The sequence below is a fragment of the Podarcis cretensis genome, assembly GCF_951804945.1.
Source record: "Podarcis cretensis genome assembly, chromosome: 10".
NCBI classification, from domain to species: domain Eukaryota; kingdom Metazoa; phylum Chordata; class Lepidosauria; order Squamata; family Lacertidae; genus Podarcis; species Podarcis cretensis.
This window is the reverse complement of record NC_137179.1, coordinates 14,175,804-14,198,954: the sequence shown is the minus strand read 5'-3', so window position 1 is coordinate 14,198,954 and position 23,151 is coordinate 14,175,804. Positions and strand designations below refer to the sequence as shown.

The 23,151-nt window shown below is 43.7% G+C and overlaps 2 protein-coding genes across 5 annotated transcripts in view; one reads left to right on the top strand and one right to left on the bottom strand.

Moving 5' to 3' along the window:
- SLCO1A2 (solute carrier organic anion transporter family member 1A2) overlaps positions 1–15,970 on the bottom strand; it is a 39,215-nt gene extending 23,245 nt beyond the window's left edge. Inside the window, exons 1-2 of one of the 3 annotated variants that reach the window (XM_079992505.1) lie at positions 15,952–15,970; positions 599–706 (exon numbers count right to left, since the gene is read on the bottom strand). In XM_079992505.1, coding sequence (XP_079848631.1) covers positions 599–646 — 48 coding nt within the window. In that variant the 5' untranslated portion in view covers positions 647–706; positions 15,952–15,970. Of the gene's footprint in view, positions 1–598; positions 707–7,842; positions 7,985–8,228; positions 8,339–15,951 lie in introns of those variants that run through there. The other 2 variants (XM_079992504.1, XM_079992503.1) reach the window with 2 other exon arrangements.
- IAPP (islet amyloid polypeptide) overlaps positions 1–23,151 on the top strand; it is a 44,002-nt gene that overhangs the window by 7,435 nt on the left and 13,416 nt on the right. The window contains exon 1 of one of the 2 annotated variants that reach the window (XM_079993185.1): positions 20,481–20,535. The exons of the other annotated variant lie outside the window; for it this stretch is intronic. The gene's annotated coding sequence lies outside the window, so the exon portion shown is untranslated. Of the gene's footprint in view, positions 1–20,480; positions 20,536–23,151 lie in introns of those variants that run through there. 2 annotated transcript variants of the gene reach the window in all.

Genomic DNA, 23,151 nt, shown 5'->3' with positions numbered 1-23,151 from the left:
GTGCCCATCTCACTTAAGAGGCCAGGGGCCAGCGCTGTCCGGAGACACTTCCGGGTCACGTGGCCAGCGTGACATCGCTGCTCTGGCCAGAGCCAGAGCCAGAGCCGTACACGGAAACGCCGTTTACCTTTCCGCTGGTAAGCGGTCCCTATTTATCTACTTGCACCCGGAGGTGCTTTCGAACTGCTAGGTTGGCAGGCGCTGGGACCGAGCAGCGGGAGCGCACCCCGCCGCAGGGATTCGAACCGCCGACCTTTCGATCGGCAAGCCCTAGGCGCTGAGGCTTTAACCCACAGCGCCACCTGCGTCCCTTAATTGAGATAGGAGGGCAGATAAAAGACGTCGGCCTTTCTCCCCTTTAACATGCCTTCGGATCCAATTTCTACGTGCTCAGGTATTTGGATAATGGTCACACAACCATCTGTGTGTAAATTTTGCAAAGGAGGCAGAAACTCAAAAGTATTCACTAATTTACAGGATTTAAAGGAAAGTCAACCAACCTTCCTAGGTGCTCGGCAATTTTCTTAAGGGGTCTGCGCAGATCCATCCGCAAAGAATGAGTTTTTAATTGACAAAAGAATCATAGCATTTTTCTTACCTTTAGCTTGGTCAGACAGAATATAGATGGCTCCTTAGCTCCTTTCATTGTGCTTTTTGAATCGGCTGCAGAATCTTCCTTGTGGTTATTTGTATCTGTCCCAGCATCCTTTTAAAGGAAAAGATGACAACATAACAAGACTAAGTTTAAAAATACTATAGAGTGGTATGCAAAAACAGTTTGCGGGTGGGGTACACAGCTAATAAACTACATTCCCTGCATGTGGGTAGCTATTGTTTACTGGGTGGGATGAGGTGGCAGGGAAGTCAGCGAGGTGCAAACCCATCATCGAAGCCAATCCATTGCTCCCGCCAGTGTGTTTGCACTGTGATGACTTCCCTGCCACCTCTTCCCTCCCGATAAGCAACAGGGACTCATCTGTCAGACAGCTTGCATAAACAGGAAACTGCTTATGGATGCATGGTGCTTTCAGTTTACCTACCTGGAAATAATCTGCAGTGAAATCAATGGGATTGACGTCTGAAAACATGCATAGGATTGGGTTCTTAGGCACACCTGATGTACGTAGGACACAGAGAAACTATTGATCTTGGTTCATGCATAAATACCCATACAGTGGTACCTCGGGTTAAGTACTTAATTTGTTCCAGAGGTCCGTACTTAACCTGAAACTGTTCTTAACCTGAGGCACCACTTTAGCTAATGGGGCCTCCTGCTGCTGCCGCGCCACCGGAGCACGATTTCTGTTCTCAACCTGAAGCAAAGTTCTTAACCTGAAGCACTATTTCTGGGTTAGCGGAGTATGTAACCTGAAGCGTATGTAACCTGAAGCGTATGTAACCTGAGGTACCACTGTAATTGACAGCAAGCTGATAGGTCTATAATTTCCTTGGTCATTGGCTTGAATCTTTTTAAAAATGGGCATTACTACTACTCTCTTCCAGCTAGAAGGAATCATACCAGAACTATTTATTGTAGTAAAAAGGGCAGCCACCAATGTTGGTTTGCTTTTATAAGCTACAAAGGAAGACAGCTGGTCCTCAGGGCCTCACTTGGAAAAGTGCCAATTCTGCAGATCAAAGCGATTGTGTGGACACATATGGGGTAAGATGATACTTTGAGTAAACGAATCAAGTCGTTATTCCTGAATATGACAATATAGGGAAATAGAGATATATAGCTAAAACACATTGGGTTATATCCAGCTACTCAAAGCAGACCCACTGAAAATAATGAACCTAAGTTGGCCATATCCATTTATTTCCATAGGTCTACTCTGAGTGCCACTAGCATCAGCGACAACCCATTGATTAATGATGCCACTCAAAAACTAGCGCATTCATAAGTCAACTCTGTAGTTTCATAATTCTTCAAAGCATTGTGAGCCCTGATCCAATGGTTTTTTACAACGTTTTCTTAGTTTGAAACAATGAGATTATGAGCAAACAACATGAGATCACAACCGATCATAAAATGCCATGATACCATGATGCGTGTGTTGGGAAAGAATGTTGCATTGTGCACGCCACATTCCCCAGATGCACTTCGGTGATGTGCAATAATTCAGACACTTTGAAATCTGGTGGTAACAAATAACTTCATAGCAGAAGGTCTCAAGTTCAAGGTCTCCAGCATCTCTAGGTTGGGCTGGGTTGCATCTAACACTGTGAAGGCAGAGTTTTGCTTGCCCAAGGAGACCTCCAGTTCCTCTCCTCCTGCTGCCTGCTTCCACAAACTACTTCAGAGGGTCCCAGAAACTGGACCTGATTTGGAGGGTGCATGGAGGGGTGGAAGGGGCAAATGATGAAGAGAGCATTCCGTCGGTCTGTTGCACCAGTGGAATTTCAGTGACGGACAGTGCCCCCTGCCTGAAACCCTGCCAGAATATTGTTGCATGCTATCCTAATCTCCAGGCAGTTTACAATTCCAGAGCTTCCAGGCACTTACCCGGGATTCAGTTTCCCCGGAATGAGGGAGATGGTAGCGTTTTTAGGCTATATACTTTATTTACACACATATACAACCTTAGCCTATGAAGACCCTGAGGCCCCAAGAAGGTCTTGCTTTTCCCATAGCCACAGCCTTGGATTCAAGCATAAACCAAGCATGTCTCTCCCGCTCTGGTTTCTGCCTGCATCCTTGCTTCTAGCCCAGCTCTCTCTCACACACACACCTCTGGCACAAAGCCACTTCCTTTGTTACCCATACTTAGAGGACCATTAAGTCACCAAGGAGCTGGCCTGGCGATTCCAACAATTGTATCCTCCATTAGATTTTAACCCTTGCTGGATTCAGGAATTAGAAGGGGCTGAGGCATACAGCCTAACACAAACACATCCTGTCCAAACTCACAAGAATCTTGATGAGACAGCAGGTTGGCTCAGTATAAGGCTGCTTTCTCTGTTCCTAATTTCCATCCAAGTTTATGCCAGTGGATTTGTAATTCAACAGGCACATTGCAAATTATACTGGGCTCAATGTGTTCATCACTAATCTTAATATGTGCGCAGAGAACCCCACCCAGAAAGAGACAGGAAATATGCTGAGCTTCAAAGCATGTACACTGCTGAAACGGCTTTATTTTCTCCATGTCTTGATCCTGCAGGTACCCCTAACCATTAGGTCCAGTCGCAGACGACTCTGTGGTTGTGCGCTCATCTCGCTCTATAGGCCAAGGGAGCTGGTATTTGTCTGCAGACAGCTTCCAGGTCATGTGGTCATGATGACTAAGCTGCTTCTGACGAACCAGAGCAGTGCACGGAAACACCGTTTACCTTCCCACTGGAGCGGTACCTATTTATCTACTTGCACTTGACGTGCTTTCAAACTGCTAGGTGGGCAGGAGCTGGTACCAAACAACAGGAGCTCACCCCCTCGCAGGGATTTGAACTGCCGACCTTCTGATCAGCAAGCCCTAGGCTCTGTGGTTTAGACCACAGTGCCACCCATGTCTTGCCTAAATAAGCACACCAAGATTCTTTATTCTGGATTAAAATACAAAACCCACGTACATCTCTGGACTCAATACATTCGAGATTCCCCCCCCCCCTTTCTCTTAACAATACAAGCTCATTCTCTTATTTAGTCCAAAAGCATAACGGCTTCTGCTGGCTTTTCTGTTTGCTGGGAGCTGCTTGACGTAGGAAGAAGAGGAAAAGGAAGTGGGATAGCTTTATTTAAGGTTAGGTTCAATTACATTCCTTGAAAAGAAGTGGGGAAGTTTCAGATCCCCCTGAAAAAGATGTGAGGTGGCATCCCATAACCCTGCTGTAAGGATAATAGCCTATAATGGTCAGGGGAGGAGAGCTAATGATTGGGAGTCAAATGCCAACAGTTTCCTTCAGCTCTCTATATTGGACAAACAGGCCAAACCTTACACCAAAGAATAAACGGACATAAATCCGACATCAGGAACCACAAGACAGAGAAACCAGTAGGAGAACACTTCAGTCTCCCAGGACATTCTATACAAGATCTCAAAGTAGCTGTTCTATTACAAAGGAATTTCAGAAATAGACTGGAAAGAGAAGCTGCTGAATTGCAACTTATCACCAAACTTAAAACCATGGAGAGACCTGGTCTGAACAAAGACATTGGATTCTTATCTCATTATACATGACAAAGCCATTTTTCGCCTTCTCACCCCTTGCTTTTTCCTGTAAGACCTATTGCAATCGTTAAGAGTCGTCAACAGGCTCATCACAGCTATCTGCCAATCACCCAATCCCACCACCCTTCTGAGTAATACCCCTCCCCACCTTCTCACTATATAGAAGGGTCTGGTGACTTCTGTTTCAGTGTATCTGAAGAAGTGTGCATGTACACGAAAGCTCATACCAAGAACTAACTTAGTTGGTCTTTAAGGTGCTACTGGAAGGAATTTTTTTATTTTTTTTGACTATGGCAGACCAACACGGCTACCTATCTGTGATTGGGAGTTAGTTGGCCATCTGTCTGTTGAGTTTGAGCAATAAGATACCTATCAGAACTGGGTGTTGGGAAGGGGAGGGCACAGGATTGTGAATGAGAATCAAACAATGTTGTTGTTTAGTCATTTAGTCGTGTCCGACTCTTCGTAACCCCATGGACCAGAGCATACCAGGCACTCCTGTCTTTCACTGCCTCCTGCAGTTTGGTCAAACTCATGCTGGTAGCTTCGAGAACACTGTCCAACCATCTCGTCCTCTGTCGTCCCCTTCTCCCTGTGCCCTCCATCTTTCTGAACATCAGGGTCTTTTCCAGGGAGTCTTCTCTTCTCATGAGGTGGCCAAAGTATTGGAGCCTCAGCTTCAGGATTTGTCCTTCCAGTGAGCACTCAGGGCTGATTTCCTTCAGAATGGATAGGTTTGATCTTCTTGCAGTCCATGGGACTCTCAAGAGTCTCATCCAGCACCGTAGTTCAAAAGCATCAGTTCTTCAGCGATCAGCCTTCTTGATGGTCCAGCTCTCACTTCCATACATCACTACTGGGAAAACCATAGCTTTAACTATATGGGCCTTTGTTGACAAGGTGATGTCTCTGCTTTTTAAGATGCTGTCTAGGTTTGTCAAACAATAGTTTCCACTTTAGAAGAGACAGGAGAGAGGAGGAAAGAGAGATGATGGCTGAAGGCAACTTGAGACTGCAGTGCCAATTTCTGGGGAGAAGGTCTGCTGGTTTGCAGGAGAGACAGCTGCTTGTTCAAGTTGTTATTATCGGTATGTAAAGCTCTTAGCAACTCGGGACCAGTTTACCTTACCCACTCGACCGTTTCAATCTGCAGAGCTGGTTGCAGGTGCCAAGTAATACTTGCTCTGCCTTTGTAAAGAATCAATATTTCCATGTGGCAGCACCTGCACATTGGGACTCCCTGCCAACTGTCAAGGCGGGAGTCAGGAGCAGGTCAGCAATAACTCACAAGGTCTCAATGAAGTTTATTCTTTATTCAAAGAAACAAAACAGCTCAGGCCGAATGGGCACAGCAAATCCTCCCAGTAGATCTTGCCTCAATGAGGCAGTTGCGAGGACTGAAGAACCTCACTTTCCACAGCTCTCTAAGTCTCCTCTTCCCCCAAGTCCCTCCCAAGCAACTTGAGACTTCTTTGCCTTGTCTGTCTCTGCTCAACTCTCTTCATACCTCTTCTGGTTCTGGGAGACTGGGGGCAGGGAGGGTAGATTGTCGCAGCAGAAGGGGGTGACACCCTGGCTTCTTCAGCAGCCTGCCTCATCTCTGCCTTTTGGCTTCCCTCCTCTCCTGCTTCATCTTCTGATTCTGGACTTCTCTCTGCTACAGACTCTCCCTGCTCACTAAACCCTGTAACCTCTTCAGCTTTTGACACCTCTTCTTCCCACTGTTCTCTCTCTAACTACCAATCTCCAGGCTCTGAGTTTTCGTCCCTTGGGGGATTCCCTGGCTGGTTCCTTCCACCACTCCTCTGCATCCAGCCAGTCCACAACACCAACTGACAACAGGTAGGTGTACTCTTTTTTGGCACCTGCTAAAACTATTTCTATTTAGGCAAGCCTGACCAGCTACGTAGATTGGTAGGGCAGTGTTGGCTTCCACTGGCACTTTCTCTTCCCAAGAGTGTAGAGCTGCCCCAGGAACTGCTTAGAGAGCAGGGCAACACTGTTCTCCCCAATGGGAATATTACACATGTACCATAACAGTTTGGCCATAGTTGAAAAATCTGTACTATACACTGGGGTGGGCAACCTTTTCCAGCTTAGGCCCAATGGGTGGGGACTATGGGCTTGTCCCACACCTAGAAAGTGGGGTTTTTTCCATTGACTCCCACTATCTATACATGGGTCCAAGTGGTTTTGCCTTTGCTCAGCCACCATCCCCTGGGAAACCCATTCTTTAGTGCTAAATCAGAACTAACAGCAGTCTGGAGGAAAACCCGGTTGCTGTTTGTTCCAATTCCGCACTAAAGATCAAGTTTCCCAGAGGGAAAGCAGCAGGGCAAATGGAGGCGGGAGCCGTAAAAGGAAGCAGATTTTGGTTGAACATCAGGCAAAATGTCCTATGCTAAGAGCTGGTGGCAAGGCTCTCCTTCACTCAAGATATTTAAGTGGCGTCTGAACAGCTGTTTATTAGAGGTGCCATTCCTCCATCATGCATAGAAGGGCCCACACTGAGCAGAGAGGTAATTTTAGGGCAGCACAACCAGTTCGCCCACACTGAGCGCTGAGCGGAGAGGGCACCTGCAAAGCATTTGCTTGGCTACAGGGCGGAGGCGTGAGGGCTCTGTCAAGGTCCTAGAGTCCACCCATCTCCTTCCCAAAGCCCAGGTGATACTTGCCCAGCTTTGGGAAGGAGGTCAGTGGACTCTAAGACCCTGCCAGAGCCCTCACACCTCCTTCCCAAAGCCTGGCAGGGTGCAAGGATGGGGGAGGAGAGCCAAATTTTGGGCAAGCTCAAGGTGCCATAATACCAAACTCCGTCCTTGATGTGCAAAGAGTTGTCTATGGTGCTGTGATCCTCTGATTCTATGGCAATGCCTTGCAGAGGTGTACAGTTTGCCTCTCAGCAGCTTCAAGCCCCCTTTACACACATGTGCATGCACACACACAAAAAATGATGACCGGCATTTTGCTAGTTAACTTGATGTGCCCTCAAATATACAAACCGAGTGCTGCGATTTGGAAGTGCTGGCTGTTCCTTTAGGAAAAGTTTTAGGTGCAACACGGGAGAGATATCATGCCCCCAATCCCCCGCCACACACACACCATCCCCATTGCAGCGTCGTCGGTTATGAAAATCTGCTTGCCGGAAAATACAATACACAAAAGTCCTGCGAGCTCCGTGCCAAGGAATGTTTTAAAAGAGCGTCAGGTGTTTTATTTCCCTCAACTTCTGGTTACACAATTAGTTTGGACGTTTCTTCAGGTCATTAAAGGGAGCAGCATTTTCAGAATGCTTGTACAGTGCGGCTCTTTTAATCGCTTGATCTGTTAGTTCAAAGTGAGCCAGCAAAAAAACTAAAACAAAAAACAACCCAAAAGATGCTACAGTCTAGGATTTGATGGCATGCAACCTAAAGGCTGTGTGTGTGAGAGTTAGAATCTTGCAAATCCCAACATTCTTTATAATGTTTTTTGAAAAAGGACTCTTCTAGTCATCATGACTGTAAGATAAATGTAACATCATATATTCCCTGTGCCAAGCAAGCTTCCCAAAGCATCAACCCAAAGCTCTGATTGTTTATTTTTAACATTCCCATTAGATGACTTTTCTCCCCATTTCCCTCCCATCTCTTTCCGTCTTGCAGCATCTTTATGGCTTTATTGCTATCCATACCTCGGTGATCCTGTTAGTGGCAAATCCATTGGCTTCTCTCCTCAAATCTAACCCATATCGGAGTTTCTTTTGGGATGAAGCCATTGCAGTTTTGGAGCAATGAAAGGATCTCTTACGAGAGACACAAAACCAAGACAACGGGGTGAAAGAACGGGACTGAATGTACTTCTTTCTTAGAAGAAGTCTAAGTGAAACTTTTGTTATATTCAGCAGTGACCTGCTGAGCGGGAGAAAGAAACAAGAAACAGGGGGACCTTGAGCCAAAATAAATAACCCAGAAAACTGCCCCATTTCAAGACATGGTCATATCTCTCTTTACAGCTCTCCTCTCTATTCTTGCAAGTGCGTTTCAGACAATAAACTAGGCACAGCCTTGGATTGCCTACCTTGATGCTATCACTCATCTTGGCTTCCGTTTCCATTTCAGACCAGGATCAGACCACACTACCTGAATGTCTCCTCTGCTCTCTCTTCCTTGTTCAGCTAAGCTTGTAAAAAGACTTGAGTCCTGGGTAATTCCCTAAACAATTTTAATCCCTGCAGGTCTTTGATTACCTTGAGTTCTGGCCAGTCGGCTGCCATTAACCCCTAACAGGATCCAAAATGTTGCACTGATGTGCTCATTAAAGGCAAAATATGTACACAGTGAAACTGAGATAATGAACACTGGCTCCTCTAGATGAACTGTTTAACTGAGCATTTGTTTTGCTTTGCTTGCATAAAGCTCACACAGCAGTTGGAGTCCTGGGGCAACCAATATGGCGCCTTCTGCTGGACTACAACTCCCATGAGCCCTAGCCAGCATGGTCAATTGTCAGGGATGAGTTGGAGTCTAACAGCAGCTGAGTGGGCACCACTATGGACTCCTCCAGGCATCCTTTTCATGATGGCACCAGGGCACATACACGATCTTGTATTCAATACAGTTTTCACAACTCTTGTTTCTGTTTTATTATAAAATGAAATAATAATAAACTTTACAAAACCCTAAAACACTGTTTGCATCTGCTAAAAATGGTTGTATAAAGGTAAAGGGTAAAGGGACCCCTGACCATTAGGTCCAGTAGTGACTGACTCTGGGGTTGTGGCGCTCATCTCGCTTTATTGGCTGAGGGAGCCAGCGTACAGCTTCCGTGTCATGTGGCCAGCATGACTAAGCCACTTCTGGCGAACCAGAGCAGTGCATGGAAATGCCATTTACCTTCCCGCCAGAGTGGTACCTATTTATCTACTTGCACACTGACGTGCTTTCATTTTTTTTATAATAATTTTTATTAATTTTCCAATTTTTAACACAAAACAACAACAACACACAAGCATCAACAAATACAAACACATACAAAAATATCATTTCTTAACCTCATTTTCATAAACCTCTTTTCTCGGACTTCCCCATACCTCACCCTTTTTGCATCCTTATTTTACAGTTTTTCAACAACTCTTTTTGCCAATTAAGTTTAAGCTCATTGTCATTCTCAGTTTTACCTTAAATTATCAAACAGTTTTAGCTGCAATTCTGCATCTTCCTTCCCCTTGACATTTTATCACTCCTCTATTTTACAACAGTTCTTAAGGTATACTTTAAACTTCTTCCAATCTTCCTCCACTGTCTCTTTCTCTTGGTCACGGATTCTGCCGGTCATTTCTGCCAGTCCCATAAAGTCAATCACTTTCATCTGCCATTCTTCCAGTGTGGGTAGTTCTTGTGTCTTCCAATACTTTGCTAAAAGGATCCTTGCTGCTGTAGTGGCGTACATAAAAAAGTCTTATCCCTCCTTAACACCAATTGGCTGACCATGCCCAGGAGAAATGCCTACGGTTTCTTGTGAAAAGTACATTTAAGTACCTTCTTAATTTCATTATAAATCATTTCCCAGAAGGCCTTAATCCTTGGGCATGTCCACCAAAGGTGAAAGAAGGTACCTTCAGCTTCATTACATTTCCATCATTTATCATTGGGCAAGTGATAAATCTTCGCAAGCTTGACTGGGGTCATGTACCACCTATAAATCATTTTCATAATATTTTCTTTTAAAGCATTACATGCTGTAAATTTAATTCCGGTGGTCCATAACTGTTCCCAGTCAGCAAACATAATGTCATGACCTATGTCCTGTGCCCATTTAATCATAGCTGACTTAACAGTTTCATCTACTGTATTCCACTTCAGCAACAGGTTATACATTCTTGATAAGTTCTTAGTATTGGGTTCTAACAATTCTGTTTCTAGTTTCGATTTCTCCACCTGGAATCCAATTTTCCTGTCTTGTTTAAAAGTCTCCATTATTTGATAATAATGGAGCCAATCTCGTACTTTAGACTTTATTTTCTCGTAGCTCTGTAGTTTAAATTTACCACTTTCTTGTTCTAAAATTTCAAAATATTTTGGCCATTTAGATTCCATGTTGAGTTTCTTCACCTCCCTGGCTTCCATAGGTGATAACCACCTAGGGGTTTTATTTTCCAACAAATCCTTATATCGAATCCAAACACTGGATTTCCTAACAATATGGTTTTTGAATCCCTTATGAATTTTAACCTTGTCGTACCATAAATATGCATGCCAACCAAACCTATTATCAAATCCTTCCAAATCCAGAATGTCTGCATTCTCAAGAAGTAGCCAGTCTTTCAACCAGCAAAAAGCTGCTGATTCATAATACAACCTTAAGTCCGGCAGGGCAAACCCCCCTCTTTCTTTTGCATCAGTAAGTATCTTAAATTTTATTCTGGGCTTTTTGCCCTGCCAGACAAATTTAGATATATCTTTCTGCCACTTCTTGAAGCAATCTAGTTTATCCACAATTTGTAGTGTCTGAAACAAAAATAACATTCTAGGCAATACATTCATTTTAATCACTGCAATTCGGCCTAACAAGGAAAGCTTCAAATTCGACCATATCTCTAGATCTTTCTTAACCTCTGTCCAACATTTATCATAATTATCTTTAAATAAATTCACATTTTTAGATGTTAATCCCCAAATATTTTACTTTCTTTGCCACCATTAGCCCAGTTTCATTTTGAAATTTCTCTCTTTCAACATTTGTTAAATTCTTTTCCAAAACTTTTGTTTTTTGTTTATTCAGCTTAAATCCTGCCACCTGACCAAAGATTTGAATCAACTCTAAAACTCTTTTTGTACTAGTGTCCGGCTCTTGTAAAGTCAATACTAAGTCATCTGCAAATGCCTTCAATTTGTACTGTCTGGCACCGACCTGAACTCCTTTTACCAGCTGGTCCCCCCTAATCATATTCAAGAGAACCTCCAGGACTGATATAAAAAGTAATGGGGATATTGGGCACCCTTGCCGTGTCCCTTTTTCTATAGAAAGCTCATCAGTAACCACACTGTTTACAATTAACTTTGCCTTTTGTTCAGAATAAATTGTACCTATACCATTTTCAAACCTTTGGCCTACCCCCATCCCATGGAGATTCTTTTTCATAAAGTTCCAAGAAAGACCCGAACTCGTGAAGCAGCCCTCTCTCCGGAGCTCGGGGAGAGAGCGGCCATTCAGCGCTGGCGCCGACCGGAAGTGACTGACGTGCTTTCAAACTGCTAGGTCGGCGGTTTGAATCCTCGTGAAAGAGTGAGCTCCCATTGCTCTGTCCCAGCTCCTGCCAACCTAGCAGTTCGAAAGCACACCAGTGCAAGTAGATAAATAGGTACCGCTGTGGCGGGAAGGTAAACGGCATTTCCGTGCACTCTGATTTCTGTCACGGTGTTTTGTTGTGTCAGAAGCAGTTTAGTCATGCTGGCCACATGACCCAGAAAGCTGTCTGTGGAAAAACGCCAGCTCCCTCGGCCTGAAAGCGAGATGAGCACCACAACCCCATAGTCGCCTTTGATTGGACTTAACCATCCAGGGGTCCTTAACCTTTTTACCTTATGTCTGGTCTGTACTAAGCATTTGTTCTGCTTTGGTTACAGAGCAGTTGCAGCGCCATCACCCTGCATCCTGAACCTCATTTGCCTGCAAGTTGTTTTTTTTTTACAAACCTTCTTGTTAATCATTCATCAGTCCCACGCTTTGCAGTGCATTTCCCCATCACTTTTCCAAATGGCAAAAAGTTTGTTTCTTTCCCTTTTTTCAAAGCAAGTTTATTGAACTTCGCAACAGAGCTTTAATCCACCTAAAGTTCCAGGATGACCCAGAATCCTTCCAGCAAAATACTGCCAGTCTGGGAGCACCTGAATTCGCCGCTGGTCCCCTTTGTGCAGAACTCATAATGTGGTCTCCCAGGTTAAGGAACCTATCTGCAGGCTTTCCTCAGTCTACAGCAAGGGGGTGATCAACCTTTGGCTGTTCAAGGAGCCGCATTAGCTCCTGGGAAACTTTTTTTCTTGAGTGTGATTGTTTAAACTATATAACTATGGAAAGCTGTGTTTTGAGCCCCAATATTTTAAATTCTCTTATATCCCCACCTCCAATACACACCTTTTCGTGTTTGCTACCCTGGGCAACTTTGCGAAGAAGGGCAGAATATGAATTATAATAAATGGAAAGGTAAGAAAGAAATTGGTGCTAGCTAGTGGTAATATTTATTTATTTTATCAGAGTCTTTCTGCCCCTGCTCCTTCCTGCAGCTCAAAGTGCATGGCAGCTTAACAGCAACATGTATACTATAAACAGTAATGCAAAACATAAAAGAGAACCATCCCTCCATGGCAAAACAGGAACACTAAGGCTGAGTCTACACATATATATTTCTTTAAACACTGTGAAAATGCTTCTTTAAAAAAATAATAATGAAAATATATATTGAATTTGCCATTAGCTAACCGTCACCATCTAGTGTCACATTTGTATAATGCACTTAAAGCGTGCTTAAAACGTTATATTTGCAGCTGTATAGCTGAGCCCTAAGTCTCAACTCCAACCAACATCAACGCCCTCAGGTTCCAAAAAGCCTGGACAAAGAAGCACATTTCACCTGCCATCTAAATACAGCTATTGCTATCACATCAAAAGAAGATGCAGGGCAACACGAATGTGGGGAAACAGGTTATATTTATTAAAGTTTTTTTTTTTTTAAAAAAAGGTAAAGGACCCTGGATGGTTAAGTCCCATCAAAGGTGACTATGGGGTTGTGGCGCTTATCTTGCTTCAGGCCAAGGGAGCCGGTGTTTATCCACAGACAGCTTTCTGGGTCATGTGGCCAGCATGACTAAACCGCTCCAGAACACCGTGACAGAAACCAGAGTGCACAGAAATGCTGTTTACCCTCCCGCCACAGTGGTACCTATTTATCTTATCTTATATTATATTAAGGAGAATGTTAGCCGCTTTGAGACTCCTGAAGGGGAGTGAAAGGCGGGATATCAAATCCAAACTCTTCTTCTATCTACTTGCAGTGGCATGGTTTCAAACTGCTAGGTTGGCAGGAGCTGGGACAGAGAAGAGTTTGGATATGGATTTGATATCTCGCTTTATCACTACCCAAAGGAGTCTCAAAGCGGCTAACATTTTTCTTTCCCTTCCTCCCCCACAACAAACACTCTGTGAGGTGAGTGGGGCTGAGAGACTTCAAAGAAGTGTGACTGGCTCAAGGTCACCCAGCAGCTGCATGTGGAGGAGCGGAGACACAAACCTAGTTCACCAGATTAGAAGTCTACCGCTCTTAACCACTACACCACACTGGCTCCCAGAACTGCCAAACCGCTGAAGGATCTGCCAGTCAACAGAACAAGAACAAGGAGTCCAATCAAATAAGTCTGGGCATGTGAGCGAAGCAAATGGGAGGATCCAATCACTCCCATTGCTTGAGCCAGCTTACAGCTTGCTATGGTCACACAGCAAGGTTTGATAAACTCCTATCCACCCTTCCATTGAATAGACCTTGGGTTCATTGGCCGAAATTCAACCCGATGCACGTACTAGGCCAAACGCCCCAAACGACTCAGATATTGACCGCATATTATCTTAAATCTGCTCACCTGCCTGGAACAAATGCCAGTAAGCCAAATTGCTATACACTATTCCAGCCTGAAAGGAATGCAGGTGGCGCTGTGGGTTAAACCACAGAGCCTAGGGCTTGCCGATCAGAAGGTTGGCGGTTCAAATCACCACGACGGGGTGAGCTCCTGTTGCTCGGTCCCTGCTCCTGTCAACCTAGCAGTTCAAAAGCACGTCAGCGTGCAAGTAGATAAATAGGTACCGCTCCGGTGGGAAGGTAAATGGTGTTTCCGTGCACTGCTCTGGTTCACCAGAATCAGCTTAGTCATGCTGGCCACATGACCTGTAAGTTGTACGCCGGCTCCCTGGGCCAGTAAAGCGAGATGAGCACTGCCCAGAGTCGTCCGCGACTGGACATAACGGTCAGGGTTCCCTTTACCTTTACCTTTACTCCAGCCCTATGGGAAGCACTTAGCAGTGTGGAGTAGGTGAAATCAAGGAAGAAGAAGAAGAGTTTGGATTTGATATCCCGCTTTATCACTACCCAAAGGAGTCTCAAAGTGGCTAACATTCTCCTTTCCCTTCCTGCCCCACAACAAACACTCTGTGAGGTGAGTGAGGCTGAGAAACTTCAGAGAAGTGTGACTGGCCCAAGGTCACCCAGCAGCTGCATGTGGAGGAGCGGGGAAGCGAACCCGGTTCACCAGATTAGGAGTCTACCGCTCTTAACCACTACACCACACTGGCTCTCCAGTGCAAGGCAATCTGTGTCCCTACCCAAAAATCCTACTCAGTTCCCTAAAAGAAAGGGTAGCTAGCAAACCCCACACTGCAGAAAGGGTGGGAGGGTGGGTGTCCAGAAAGGAAAGAGGGGGGAATGTGGATTAAATAGGCTTAAATAGCCTAAGTGTCACTTCTCTCCTACTGGGCAAAATGCCCCCATGTGGTGCCCAGACCGCTCCCCTATAGAAGATAACGTCTCTCCTACATTTCTATGATTCCTCTTCTTCCAGGGGTGGAGGGTGTGGCAAATACGTTCGCCTTACCCCACCCCGCCACCAACAGAAGAAGGGGAAGGGAAATGTGATAGACTGTCATAATCTCATTATCACTGTTTTATGTGCAAAGCTATACAGTGGTACATCAGGTTAAGTACTTAATTCGTTCTGGAGGTCCGTTCTTAACCTGAAACTGTTCTTAACCTGAAGCTCCACTTTAGCTAATGGGGCCTCCCACTGCTGCCACACCGCCGGAGCACAATTTCTGTTCTCATCCTGAAGCAAAGTTCTTAACCCAAGGTACTATTTCTGGGTTAGTGGAGTCTTTAACCTGAAGTGTATGTAACCTGAAGCGTATGTAACCCGAGGTACCACTGTATAAGCTGCCTAAACAAGACCTCTCGTAAGCATTGTACACAATAAAACTGTAGATAAGACACAGCTATAATCTGCAAAACTATTTTGTGCGCGCGTATGAAATAACCACTACTAAAACACAGATAAAATCTGTAAAATTTTCAAAACAAATATGGGTAGGTCACACGTAAATTGATCACTGCTATTAGTTAATCAGGTACGCCTTCATATGTTGCCATTTAACAGGAAATCCATTTGATTGACACTTACTGTTTCTGTTCTAAAACCAGGACTAGGTCTCTAGTCCATATTCTGCCAACCTGCCCCATTTTGGTGCATTTCAAGCCCCTCTGGCTCCTCTTCCCCCCTCCACCCTATCCAAGTCCACTTACAGCAGATGGATGGAACCAACCTGAAAAAGTCGACAACAGGGAAAGAGACAAGCAACAAGGAGGTGCAGTTGGCATGCCCTAGGCCTGGCAGTGCTACCCGGTATAGCTTGAACCTGCCTAGAGCAAGAGAATTAATTTGCAGAAACATCACTTATTCCGGAACCCACAGGAGTCTGTACATTTTGCACTGCAGACGGAACCCTTCAAAAACAGGGTTGCCAAGTTTTTAACCAGACCGTGTAACGAAACCTGCAATAGCACCTTGGCATGAAGAAATCTAGCAGGCGATCGTGTTCATCTCCACACCATGGCAAGCTGCACTGTTTTCTGACACAAGTGACACAGTCAAAGGCAGAAGAGCTGAGATGGCCCTTTTTCCTGCTCTGTCAGCAACCACACTTGAATATTAAAACAAACCCACACTCAAGATCTTTAGTAAAACAGATGCTGTCATTCACTTACCGCTGCGATTGTTTAGGAACATGTGGAATGATGTTTCCTGATTTTGCCTTTGATCTTTTATTTCCCAACGTGTTGAAAATTAACTAGCATGTGGCGGCCATTATATGATAGGCTTCTGTCAAATATTTGCAGCCTCACATTTTAACTTGCTTCGCTCTAGCTGAGTAAATAATGCCAGTGTGGCTCAGTGGTCTAAACCACTGAGCCTCTTAGGCTTGCTGATCGGAAGGTCGGTGGTTCAAATCCCTGCAAAGGAGTGAGCTCCCGTTGCTCTGTCCCAGTTCCTGCCAACCTAGCAGTTCGAAAGCACCCCAGTCCAAGTAGGTAAATAGATACTGCATTCGAATGCTGTTAGCCCAAAGATGGAAAGAAGAAGCAGTCCCGACGAAAGAAGAGTGGCAAACCAAGTTAATGGATTGTGCTGAAATGCCTTTGCAGATGACTTAGTATTGACCTTGCAAGAGCCAGATACTAGTACCAAAAGAGTTCTAGAATTAATTCAAGTATTTGGTCAGGTCGCAGGATTTAAGTTGAACAAACAAAAAACTAAGGTACTGGAAAAAAACTTAACAAATGTTGAAAGAGAGAGATTCCAAGAGGAAACTGGGTTAACGGTGGCAAAGAGTGTAAAATACCTGGGGATTAACATGACATCTAAGAATGTAAACCTATTTAAGGATAATTATGACAAGTGCTGGACAGAGATAAAGAAAGATTTAGAAATATGGTCGAACCTGAAGCTTTCCTTGTTAGGTCGAATTGCAGTAATCAAAATGAATGTATTGCCTAGAATGTTATTTTTGTTTCAGACATTACAAATTGTTGATAAATTGGACTGTTTCAAGAAGTGGCAGAAAGATATATCTAAATTTGTCTGGCAGGGCAAAAAGCCCAGAATTAAGTTTAAGATGCTTACTGATTCTAAAGAAAGAGGGGGGTTTGCCCTGCCGGACTTAAGATTGTATTATGAATCGGCAGCTTTCTGCTGGTTAAAAGACTGGCTACTTCTTGAAAATGCAGACATTCTAGACTTGGAAGGATTTGATAATAATTTCGGTTGGCATGCATATATTTGGTATGACAAGGTTAAAGTGTATAAGGGTTTTAAAAATCATATTGTTGGGAAAGCACTATACAATGTTTGGATTCGGTATAAAGATTTACTGGAAAATAAAACTCCCAGGTGGCTTTCACCAATGGAGGCTAAGGAGGTAAAGAAACTTAATATGAGAACTAATTGGCCAAAATATTCTGAAATTCTAGAACAAGAAGGTGGTGAATTTAAACTACAAAGTTTTGAGAAAATAAAGTGCAAGGTACGGGATTGGCTCCATTGGAGGCCTATAAACAAGACAGGAAACCAGAGGCATTTCTCTTGGGTATGGTCGGCCAGCTGGTGCCGAGGAAGGATAAAAATTTCTTTTTGTACGCTACTACGACAGCAAGGATTCTTCTAGCAAAGTATTGGAAGACACAAGAGCTACCCACGCTGGAGGAATGGCAGGCGAAAGTGATCGACTTTATGGGACTGGCAGAAATGACCGGCAGAATCCGCAACCAAGAGAAAGAGACTGTGGAAGAAGACTGGAAGAAGTTTAAAATATATCTTAAGAGTTACTATAAAATTGAGGAGTGCTAAAATGCTAAGGGAGAGGAAGACGTAGAATTACAGCGGTAAATTTTGTTTGATTTAGGGTGAATTTGAAAAGGAGAATGAATTTATATTTAATTGGCTAAAAGGGTTGTTGAATAATTGTAAAAAAAAAAAGGATGCAAAAAGGGGAAGGTATGGGGAAGTCCGAGAAAAGAGGCTTATGGAAATAAGGTTAAGAAATTATGATTTTTTGTGTTTGTTTCCATGTTGTTTTTGTTGTGTTTGTTAAAAATTGGAAAATTAATAAAAAAAATTATTAAAAAAAAAAAGGATTGTGCTGAAATGGCGAAACTAACTGAAAGTTCAGAAATCAAGATGACAAGAAATTTTAAAAAGAATGGGAAATGTTTATTATGTTTTTGCAAATGTATTGTAAACAGATAAATACATTGGCAGGATTTTAAGAACACTTGTAATTTTAGAAATAGTATAGTAAATCTGAGTTAGAAGAAAATTGGAGTAGAAATGATATGCAGTTGATAAGAAATTTAGGGAACCAGGAATGGGGGGGGGGAGGGAAGTCATAGGATTCAGAGAATCCCACTTTATGGAATTGATATGGTTTTATGTATAATTATCTTTGTTTATGGATGTTATTGCATTTGTTACTGTTTGTTTTTTATTATATTTTGTTACTCTTGTTGAAAAATTAATAAAAATACTAAATAGGTACCACTGCGGTGGGAAGGTAAACAGCGTTTCTGTGCACTGTGGCTTCTGTCATGGTGTCCCATTGTGCCAGAAGCGGTTTAGTCATGCTGGCCACACGACCCGGAAAGCTGTCTGTGGACAAACACCGGCTCCTTTGGCCTGAAAGCAAGATGAGTGCTGCAACCCCATAGTCACCTTTGACTGGACTGAACCGTCCAGAGGTCCTTTACCTTTACCTTATTGTATGGAGTACGGCTCTGCAGTATGGGACTTTGGATCAGCCCTCACTAGGGCTAATCTGCAGCTGACATGACCTGCAACTGGTCCCTGAATCAATTCAGTGGGAGGGGGCAGTTCTTCCTCCACTGTCTCCCAATCACACATTTTATGTGGGTTTTTAAAATGCAGAGGAGGGGGTGGGGAGGCTGGGAAAGAAGGGGACGCAGGGTCTCCTCCCCAGTACTTCACCAGTGCAATCCCTGCAGGGAATATGCTGGTGAAGCATGGTCCTCCACTCTGCCAAAGCACAGTGCAAGGCTGTTTGAAAGCCTTTTTGCAAACAGCCCAGCCCAGCTTACAGCCTGCCTCTCCTTCCCCTCTGCTGCCTGCCCGCATTGCCTTCTGGCAGTCCGGAGCTGGGGTGATCTGAAGCTGTCCTCCCAACTTGGTTAAACGCTTGGTTCCACCTAAATAGGCCCAATTCAGTTCAGAAGTTAAAGGAAACCAGTGCCACTACTTAATGGCTATAATTGACTCATACATTTCAAGTGCACATAAACAGCTATCTGGGTCATAGCAATCATAGCAATCTTCTTCTCACACATCATGAGTTTCCTGCGTTGACAGTGGGGTGGAATAGATGACATCTGAGGTCCCATCAAACTGGGAAATAAGGACTTCCCCTTATTGATATGATGCTGGATGAGCATTTTAAGCATTTTTTAAGTATTTTTATTCGTCGTTGTTGTTTTTTAAAAAAAGGTTTTAAATTGCATTTATGCATTGGATTCTATTTTGTCATTTGAAGACTTTTTATTGTATCAGGTGGTTCATAAATGTAAATCACCATTATAGCTTCTGTTGGAATCAATGGCCTTTTCTATCCAGGGAGAAGAACAGGTTGTTAGGGACATTAGCATAACTGCTGAGCTTCAGTTTCAATGGGCAAAGGTTGGGGGTGGAGTTGTGGGGGCAGGGCAAGCCGGCCAACTCCCCTTCCACCTGTTAAAAGGCACAGGACCAAACTTGGCTATCTGAACTTTCACAAGCACACAAATGTTACTGACTTCCTGTCTACCCTGAGTTGGGTGGCAGCTGATAGAAAAGGCTCCTCAAACCATGTCTTGATTCATAGCGATGGGCATGTGTGCCACTGGCAGATCGAGCGGCTGTTTAAGTGCAGCTCCGGTGACTGGTTGGAAAACTGGCAGCCATAACCACAGGCTGACACAAGGCATCAATGAGTGGTGTCAAAGGTGAAGTTTGTCAAGCATGTTGCATGCCAGGGAAAAAAAACACAGAACCTAAACAAACAAAACAGGAAGGGGTTTTAACAGAGGTGCTCCTGCAGAGGGCATTCCCCTGAGTGTGAACAGCTGCATGCCTGATCACCCAGCCTGACCTGCCCCCTGTATACATAATGTCCTTAGCAGTTAGGAATTTGCAGTGGTTGTAATTTTCATCAATGGCCAAGGCTGGTGCAGAACACAGATATGGAATTTGATACTTCAGTTGTTGCTTGTCTTTGAACATGTATGCTTGCAATTGCTTTCATACATCTTATTTATTTTTTGAATTTCTACACTGCCCTTCACCCGAGGCTCATGGTCTGCAGATATGGCATTTTATGCCTGCAGAAGCGGGATTTTATTAGCAAGGGGCCCACTGGCCCAAATAGGGAGAGGCAGATTTGTCAATTTGGTTTTCTCTCAGTTTCTCTTTTTTTTCTTTCTTCTGGTGTATTGTTCAGTCCTCTGTGTTTCCACTTCAGTTTCTGCATTTTTTTTAACGCTTTCACAAAAATCATCAGCATTTTAAGTGAAAATATCCCCTAATACACAAGTGTTTGTATGTAATTCTGGCTAACGGAGACCTTTTTGCAAAGCGATTTCCCCTGATACAATGAATTTACATTGTGGTTTTCGCCAGTAACATGAATTCATAAGTACCCTGTGCCATTTTGCACACATTACTAGGCTGCGTTGCAAAAGGTGGAGAAGCGCAGAATTCAAAGGAGGCTGTGTTTCAGTTTGTGTATTGTTTCACACTGTGCAAATAAGGTAAGTTTGCCTTTAAACATGAATTGAATCAATTTCCTCCCTCCAATCCCAAACCTCCTACATTCATTGTGCTTTACCTGGGCTGCTGTTAAGGGCACTCTGCTTCTGTGAACCAGAGGTCAAATGTGGAATGGGTGAATCTATCAAATTTGTTTTTCCAAGTTCCTCATTTTCCTATCTTCACAGTCATCAGTTTAGTTTTCTATATTGGTTTGTGTATTTTTCTTAAGTCTTCATGAAATTTTGCCAGCATTTTACTGCACATTATTCCTGCTATACATATTTTTGCATGCAGATTTGCATACTTTATGTTTTCCCCCAATACAAGCATTTCCCCCTAATACAATGCATTTTCCCATGTTATTTTCATAAATATATACATTTATGCACACTTTCTCCTAATGCATGCATTCTTGTACAGACCGTTTGGTTGGAGAACTACAATGCAAAATTCAGAGAAGTGTGAAGGCTTCTTATATTTCGCTTTACATATTTTTTTCCCCAGAAAACTTTAGGGAAGCTTGCATTAAAATGCAAACGAAACTGAATATCTCTTCCAACATACTGGCTGCTCTCCTAATTAGATTGTCTCAACAGGGCTTAAGAACATAGACCATAACCACCTGTAATGCAGCAATATGCAGCTGTCCCATTTGGGGATCAAACCTGTGCATTTGGTATTATAAGCACTGTGATCTAATCAACTGAGATATCCTTGCTTCCATGAGAATAGCCTTTTGGATCAGGCCAGTGGCCCATATAGTCCAGCATTCTGTTTCCATAGTATTTGTTCCCAAAATCTGGTACGGTGGTACCTTGGAAGTCAAACGGAATCCGTTCTGAAAGTTGGTTTGACTTCCAAAACGTTCAGAAACCAAGGTGCGGCTTCCGATTGGCTGCAGGAAGCTCCTGCAGTCAATCGGAAGCCGCAAAAGCCATGCTGGATGTTCAGGTTCCAAAGAATGTTCACAAACCGGAACACTCACTTCCGGGTTTGCGGCGTTTGGGAGCCAAAATGTTCAACTCGCATGACATTCGGGATTCAAGCTCCAGATGTATTTGGAAGCCTTTGCCTCTGACTGTGGAGGCAGAGAATAGACATCATGTCTAGTAGCCTTTTCCTCCATGAATGTGTCTGATCCTCTTTTAAAGCCATCCAAGTTGATGGTCATCACTGCCTCCTGGGGGAGCAAGTTCCATAATTTGACTATGTGCTGTGCGAAATACCGTATTTTTCGCTCCATAAGACACACTTTTTTCCTCCTAAAGTAAGGGGAAATGTCTGTGCGTCTTATGGAGCGAATGTGTGGTCAATCGCTGGCTCCCTTTCTGGTCCGGCCCCTTGCCCAAGTCTCCATTGTTGAATGTTCTGCAGACGGAGGCCTTTTATTTCCCCAGCAACATGTGACTGGCTGATTAGGTTATCTATCTGGAAACTGTAGAAACAGCTCCCTTTCCTTTCCTAAAGAAGCTGCAGAACTGTGAGTTGAACCCCATAAAAACAGGATTTTTTCCCTTTGCAAAAGAAGCTGCACAAGTGTGAGCTGATCCCCCCTAAAACGGGGCTTTCCCCCTTTCCTCCTCTAAAAACTAGGTGCGTCTTATGGTCAGGTGCGTCTTATGGAGCGAAAAATACAGCTTCTTTTATCTGTCTTAAATCTGCCAACAGAATATATAAGCGATCACCCTTATTTCCAGCTTCAAAGCCCTGAATGATATTATTCCATCCGTTCTTCCCAAAACAAAGGTCATCACAAGCATCTTATTTCTGAAACTCTGTGCATTCATTTTTTGGTTGGTTTTTAAAAAAAATGTAAGCAGGTGGATATCTCCTGGTCTAGAGGTAAATTCGTTAAGACATCTTATTACAAAAACATCCATTTCTGAATGTTAGGAAACATCAAATGTTCTGGTTGTCTAAAGCAGCTCTATCGTTCAGTTTGATTCTTTTTTCCCATAGTGTATCAAAACAAAAATAACAAAATACCCTGTTTTAGGCAAACAAGGCCTTTAATGGAAGGTCCTTGAGGGATCTTTTCATGCCTCTGTTATGGGGTCTGCTTGATCCCCTGTTACGAGGTGCAGTGCGTGTCGTTAAAATGGTTCATGAACAAATGTGTGGCAGCTTGACTGACAGTTCAAAGGCATCACTGCATCTCCCGAGTCCTCTTCCTCTCCCGAAAATGCCATTAACTATGTGATTCATCAATCAATGCTTTATATAACCCAAAAACATTTCCATTTGGTTACCCATCAGGTCCCATTTCTTGAAGTGGGGCACCAATGTTCTCCGTGGGCAGAAACTGCCAATTGTATCTAGTTAGATTCTAAGCAATGCAAGGGGGATTTTATTTTTATTTTTAAAAAGGGGGGTTGTTCTGAATGAAGGTAGTTGGCCAGAAATACCATTAGATGTTGTGTTTGTTGTTTCAACTATTTTTAGAAGGCTATAGGGAAGACAAGACTGGCTAAAATTGGGGGCATCAGAAGCGGGAGCCCACTAGGGCTGTTACGAAAACTTGAGCAATAATGCTCCACTGGGCAGCCAATAGAGGAAGACATAGTCCTCCTCTACTTTCTACTCCATCCCTCCAGGAGCAAAGAACTCACCATGGT